Genomic DNA, 7,292 nt, shown 5'->3' with positions numbered 1-7,292 from the left:
GAAGATGGTGATGATGTCACTGCTGATGTCACCACTGAGCATGCCTTCTGAGCTGCAGACTGACAGCATCTGCAGTATTTCTGTATCTTGGTTCCTCTTTTGCTGTGTTGGAGTAAAGTTCTAGTGTTTGCTGTCAGTATGGATTAGTTAGGTTTGAGTTTATCGCTTCATCCCTGTTTCCTGTGTAAGTCTGTCCTCTGTGCATGTCTCTTAAGTCATGTGTCCTCTGTCTGTATTGTGCCTCCTGTACATTCTCCCAGTGCATCATGTGCGTCTCCTCCCGTTGTCCTCCAAGTTCGTCTAGTTCTTCCGTTCTTCCCTCCCGTCTCCTGTGTCATATTGTGTGAATTAGTGTTTCCTGTTTTACTTTGACAGTGCCACGTCCTGTGTTCAGTGTGTATAGCTTTGCTTCCTGTGTGTCGTCAGGTCCACTCTCCCTAATGACCCTTGTGTGCTTATGTTGTGTCTGTTTTCCTCTGTCAGGTTGCCTGTTTCCTGTGTCTCTCACGTCATGGTCTAGTTCATCCTGGTCTCATGTTCCAGTTTTCCTTGTTTTTTGCTTTATTTTCCCCAGTTTAGTCAGTGAGTCCAGTCCTGGTTTCACATTTTATGTATGTCAACATTTCCAGCCTTAATAAATGACTCTCCTTCCGTTCAACCTCACTCTCGCCTCAGTTGTCTACATTTGGCTCCTCCTCTTCTCTCCACATGTGTTGTTGCCGATTGTGACGCCGTGGAGCTCTGATGTGTAAGTCAGTAAGTTTACCTCAGCATACGAGGTGAAAAACTAACTTCATCATCTTTAAATTTGTTACTGAGGTCTGGACGATGAACACAGCCCTGTAAACCCTCCCACTGATACTACACTGATACATATTACCCAAATGGTCACTGCTAAATAAACACACTGTGTGTTGAACCAAAATCATACATGTTTCCATGAAAAATGTCCTGATGCACGCTCAGTGATCCAGGTAAGGAGATCCCTAAAGGTTGACCGTAGATCTGACCTGTGTGACCTCTGAGGCTCCATCACTGAGTGTATTCAGCAGATACAGATACAAACACTTCCTCTGTTCATGTCAGTGTGCAGTGCTGTTTACACAGCATCCACCTGACTGCTGAGACTGGGAGGAGTCACAGATCCTGGGTGGGCAGGGTCAGGAAAACTACCAGATTAAACCTGTGGATCCAGCTGCTGTGGATCCAGCTGCTGTGGACCCAGCTGCTGTGGACCCAGCTGCTGTGGATCCAGCTGCTGTGGAGCTCTCAGTGGAATATCCTGAGCAATAACTTCAGATTTAATTGAGGTTAACTGCGTTTGTGCTTGCTGCTTCTTCGTACGAGGGTCAGAGTTCACAGGTCAGATGCATCACTCAGATCCAGGTTTGTCCAGAGACAACGACGGCTGCAGGACCTGAGCCAGAGAGCAGCAGGACTGACTCCACCCAACTGTGCTGGACGCTGAAATATGTAAATAACTACTGAGCATATTTAACTCACACTAGAAGAGAGAAAACGTCGACTGTTAAAACTGAGAAAATGAACCACGTTAATAAAATGAGCTCCTTTTTAATTGGCTGACATAGAAAGAGCATGTTAGAGAGGCAGGCAGACAGACATGTTCCTCACTGTGAACATCTCATCATCTACAGAACATGATCTCATCAGGAGACTCAGGGTTCAGTTAACCTTTGACCTTCAGCAGAGCTGCTTTGACCTTTGACCTCCAGATGAGACCACAATGGAGGAACAGCGTTGTCTCCTCAACAGAGGATCGGTTTGATCAGACAGTGCTGGGACTGAGGAGTCTTTCTAATTCGTCGGTTTATGTGGAAATGAACGTCTTCAGGAAAGATAAGCTCAGCTCTGGTTAAAAACAAGCTGTTATGTTCATGTGTGTTCATTGTGCTCATTCATGAACACCACCAAGTCATTGGTTCAGGTATGTGGATGACACCTGGGTGAAAATCAAATCTCAGGATGCTCCACATTTCACATTAACTCGGTGGACCGACACATCAGATTCAAATGTCAAAGCTGTAAAGGCTCCTAAAGAAAGCTCCAGCCGATCCAGGAGAGAAGGACAACCTCTGCCTAAGCAAAAACCTGGAGTGATCCCGTACGTGTCAGGAGTATCGGAGCAGTTCAGATGCATTTTTGCTAAACACCGCATCTCTGTGGCTTTTACACCCCAAAACACGCTGCGCCAAAAACTGGTTCACCCTAAGGATCAGGTCCCCCGACACAAACAGAGTAACATAGTGTACGCTGCTAAGTGCAGGAGGATTGCCAGGATCTATACATCGGGGAAATCGAACCACCTCTGGCTAAGAGCCACCTCGTCAGGCAAGGACTCTGCAGTCTGTTCACACCTACAGGTGGGCTTTGATCAGAGGGTTTTGGTCAGTGGTCATGAGAAATGCATATTAATGATGAACTGACCTCCCAGCCCATTGTTCCTTCAGTGGTTTCAGTCATTATGCAAATGTACTGTTTATAAGATTGAAACCTGCAGTCAGCTGAGACTGAAGACGTCACCTGATGATGACGAAACGTTTCTCCCACAAAATGCTACGTCCAGATGAACAGAATCAACTTTTGGAGATTTACTTTCCTGGATGATTGAGATGCATCAAGACATCTCGACCAATTTTTTAAAAAATGGCAACACACGCATTTGTTTGTGTAGGGCGAGGGGAACGTTTCGGGAGTGAAGGCAGCGAGACAGAGTGAGCAAGAGAGAGACAGAGAGATTTGTGATGTTTAGTGTGGAGTGTTAGTGTGTTGTGTTGTCTTGTGTAATTAGTGTGTAGTGTATTCGTTGTTGTATGTTGTGTGTCAGTGAGGGCACTAATGAACGTCACAAATGCAGATTACAGTGAACGCCGTCTCCAGCTGGGAAACGGGAGGAGTGATACAGCTCCTGCTGTCAGACCTGCAGGAGGTGTCCTGCTCTCCTCTGTCTTATAGTGGACAGGAATCAATTTTAATGGTACAAATCATTTGTGTGCCTTCTTATTTAATGCAGAACACCTGTATTGTTCTGTAAATAGTTTGAAATGGTTATTAAAAAAAACATTTGCTGCAATTTTAGGTAAATATCTGCATGTAACGTTGTTCTTTGCACAACTTGTGCATAGGTTTTTAAAATTTCATTTACAATCTATGTTTGCATTTCAAGCTATAAAACTGATTCGTTTTTACAGTGACAAAAAGAACTTTTCTCTACTCTGATTTTATGTTTTTGTCTGAATTTAGATCAGTATGTTAAAATGGAAAAAATAACAGTAAATTCAAACATGTGAGGTTGTGCTGAGAATAATGAGACCAAACAAGGCGAGATAAACAGTTTTAAAGGTGAGACGTGGAGGTAAAATCAAAAGTAGTCAAAAACAGCCAGTTATACCCTAAAAATGGTTAAAATTTAAATTCTAAATGTTGTGATGGATAATTATAACCAATATCTACTAAAGTATTTTTTAATGACCTCATTTTAAATTGCAGACTGAAAGCTGTATGTTGATTGAGACCAGTCTCTATCTAACTGCAGGAGTGGAGCTGTGTTCCACTGGCCTAGAAATATTTAGTTGTAAACTGAAAACTCTAAGGTACTGGAGTCACACTTTCTTCAACTTCCACCTTTGCTAAACCCCACTGTATAGCTTTCAGGTCTGTTCTATCAGCATCAACGTGCTGATGGGCAACTGGATGTTTGTTTGCTGTTTCATCCACCACATCTATGTACAAGCAGTTTTGTTTTATATTCCAAAGCTAAGTGAAACCCAACTTAAATAGTTTATTCTTTTACTTAAGAGAGTGTGAAGTGTGAATATACAGGCCATTTACTCAGTGACTAAAGATGCACAGCAGACTGAGAACTTCATTCTGTACTTAAGTAAAAATACTACTGTTAAAAATACTCCAAGTACTAATTCAACTTCTTTACTCAAGTAAAAGTAAAAAGTAGTGGCTGTGAAATGAGAGTAAAAAGAGCTGATTGAAGAACATTTCTAACACGTGTTTATACAAAGCTAACTGAACCATGTGCTGCATCAACGTGATAATAAAATAATATTATTCACTTTGTTTCTAATAAATATTCCCAGCTTGAATCAGACAAGTTGAACATGAGCAGAGAAAAAGAAGCAAATCCAAATATTCCTGTGTTCAGTTTTCTCCATTTACAGGCCGACTGTGCCTCTAAACAGGAACATGAGCAGGAAGAGGCTGAAGTGGATTCAGCAGGTGGAGGATGCCTAACATCAGCTGGAAAGATTTACTGTGACGTTTGTTTGCTGTTTTCGCCTCGTACACGAGAACATCACCAAATAAACTCCAGACAGTTTTTAATATTTCACTGTTCAAGAGCAAAAAGACTGACGGACTGTGTTTAAGGCCACCTCACAAATGTCACACATGAAATATTCAGTGTTTATTTGCTGGTTTGTTGGCAGCAGCTCCTTAAAGTCTGTCACACATCTGTTTGACCGTCTCCAGTTAATCTGAGACACCAGTTAATCTGCAACAGCAGCATCAGGCGGCTCAGCTGATCTCTGGTGTGTAGCTGCTGTGCTGCGCTCCCATTCCTCAGTGAAAGCAACAGCAGAACAAAAACTCTCTCCATCCACATGTTTGAAAAGAAAGCTTTTAAACAGATGAACACACTCAGTAAAGGACAAAGAAATAAGTAAGAAAAAATTAGAGTAAAGAGTAAAAGCAGGAGCAACTGAAACAGGCTGCATGCTAGCTGACACATGCTAGCTGACGCATGCTAGCTGACGCATGCTAGCTAACACATGAGCACTAGAACTGTTCAACTTCATTGTTATGATTTTAGCACCGAGTTACATGAAATCCTGCATCAAAAAGAACAACACAGCGATCACAGACATGTTTCTGCCAACAAACCAACATTAACCCAGAACAGCCTCTAAAACAACCTGCTGTGGTTTGGAGTAGAGATTCCTGAATTTACCAGGTGCACCTGAAGGCAGCACAATTTAAACCGTAAATAATGATGTAGGTGCGCAAATCCTTTTCAAGCGTCACAGCATCAAATGAGCCGGCTTACCTTTGTTGCACTTCTACACCAAGTTTTACGCTCGCGTTTCTTCGTTGCTGATTTTTGTTCCACAAACCAAAAGAACAAAGATTCAACCTTTAATATATTTTCATGTGTGTTTCCAGCACTGTGACATATCACACACACACATGCTGAGTGTGTCACTGATAAAGCTGTGACACAGCAGCTCACTCAGTCCAGTCCAGGTAACAGACTCACCTGTTAGCAGCAGCTCTGCCCTCACAGAGCTCAGCTGCTTATTTCAGTCAGCAGGAAACATTAATATTATGGACTACAGCCGTCTGTCAGGGCCGTTCAAGGACACAACGTCACACACAGGTTTAAACTGTTAGACTCATGAATACCCACAACGTTCGATGCACATTTCTCTTTAACAGGAGCAAACGGCCTGATCAGATAATATAAGAACTCATAAAAGCTCATTTATGTAAATCTCTGCTTGGACCAGTGAAACAGTCTCACACTGATTAAACACCATCACTACTTCAGTAATGACAGAGGGGCGTAGGCGTGCTCGTGGGACAGCTTCCTCCAGCTGTGGAAACCAGATGTGGAAGCAGACTCCCTGATGTTGCAGTCCAACACCAGTGTGAGCAGAGAGGACTCAGCTGCTGGGCGGAGCTTATCTTCCTGTCCTGTTCAAATCCAGCATGAAACTCTTCTTATGTTCCCTCTTCAGTCTGATCCTGTCTAACAAACATCACTGTTCACCTCCTCCTCCCTCTGTGACTCCTTCATGTCCACTTTACTCCTCAGTAAGTCTCCACAGCTCCAAGCCAGCTCTGCATTCAGAGTTAGTCCATGTTTATCTAAGTTAGTTCATCACGGGTCCTTCCTGCTCTGATTGGAGCTCTGAGGTCAGAGGGGTGTTTCATGATGTTTGTCTGATCTTCTCTGACGCTTCCTGATAGTCAGCAGCTTTGAACTTTAACTCAAATGAAGCATTTTCACTCCATCAGCAGAAACAGCAGAAACACGATCATCATCTTTATAAACTTCTAATGTTAGACAAACAGCTGCAGAACATCTGGCTGAGGTTAGTTAGCTGTTAGCTGTTAGCAGAGGAAGGCCAAAGCAAGGCTGCATCTTCATCTTCCTCAGGGCTGAATAAACAACAGATACTGTATATACACAGGCTGCTCTTCATCACCAGCTCCTCCTCCTCAGACTGTTTCTTCAGCAGTCAGAGGTTCCTGTGGCCCTGAGGACACAGAGGACAGTCAGACACTCACATGGGTCGGTGGGTTTGATGCTGGAGTCTGTCCCAGCTGTGCCAGCTGATCAACATCCTACAAACAGACTGATCGGTTCTCTGATCTGCGATCGATCAGCTGGAACTAGGATGAGGATCAGAGCCAAGAATAAAACCAGGTTCATACATTCATACCTGCACGGGCAGGTGAGTTCCTGTGATCATGTGACTATATGAGTTTATATCTGTGTGACTCCACGTGTTTAAACTCTGACTGTGATCAGTTTAGTTCACTATAAACGAACATGCACAGCAGCTCCTGGGAGACACACAAGTTGTACATGAAACACAAACAGATGTGTTTCATATGGAAACGCTGTCTGAGATTAACAGCTGAGAGTGAAACAGATGCACAGTATGAGTTGCTACCTGCTGCCACCGACAGCTCCCACACAGCTCCGTTACTCTGCTGAAGGAGGCGCCTGCAGTCTCCTCCCTGTTGGACAGGAAACACTGACAGGGGGCGTTTCCCAACAATAAACAATGATGTCATTAATACGTCTACATTAACAAATGAGAGACCACGACAGAGGGAGAAATAACAACTCTTCCCAGCTTTCTGGTTTTTGAATCTGCCCTGGTTTGAATGTAATGCTCGTTTTTTTAAACGTTGCAAATAAAAGCTCGTATGAATCTTGGTTCTTTAAACACATGGCACTTTATAAAAATTAGGGGTTGTTTATTCATTAAATGTATTCTACAAAGTGTTCAGAAAATGGAGATGACTGAATTCACACGTGTTCATAATGTAATAATGTGTTTCTCATTTCTCCAGTAACATTAGTATGTGTAAGTATTAGAGATGGCACGATACCACTTTTTTATGTCCGATACCGATATCATAAATTTGGATATCTGCCGATACCGATATGAATCCGATATAGTGTTTTTAATCAATAAAACAGTTTTTTAATATCTTGCTGCCGTTTCTATAAGTTCATACTCAAAAAACAA

The 7,292-nt window shown here is 42.8% G+C and overlaps 1 protein-coding gene across 1 annotated transcript in view; it reads left to right on the top strand.

The window, feature by feature from the left end:
• The window catches only part of LOC113019782 (uncharacterized), a 14,652-nt gene extending 13,989 nt beyond the window's left edge, over positions 1 to 663 (top strand). Inside the window, exon 10 of the mRNA XM_080299485.1 lies at positions 1 to 663. This exon is cut by the window's left edge and continues 173 nt beyond it. Within this exon, the coding sequence (XP_080155611.1) occupies positions 1 to 51 (51 nt within the window). The 3' untranslated portion in view covers positions 52 to 663.
• The last annotated feature ends 6,629 nt before the right edge of the window (positions 664 to 7,292 follow it).

This window comes from Astatotilapia calliptera, chromosome 3 (assembly GCF_964374335.1).
Source record: "Astatotilapia calliptera chromosome 3, fAstCal68.1, whole genome shotgun sequence".
In the NCBI taxonomy this organism is placed as follows: domain Eukaryota; kingdom Metazoa; phylum Chordata; class Actinopteri; order Cichliformes; family Cichlidae; genus Astatotilapia; species Astatotilapia calliptera.
The sequence above is the reverse complement of the archived record's forward strand: the minus strand, read 5'-3'. Positions and strand labels throughout refer to the sequence as shown.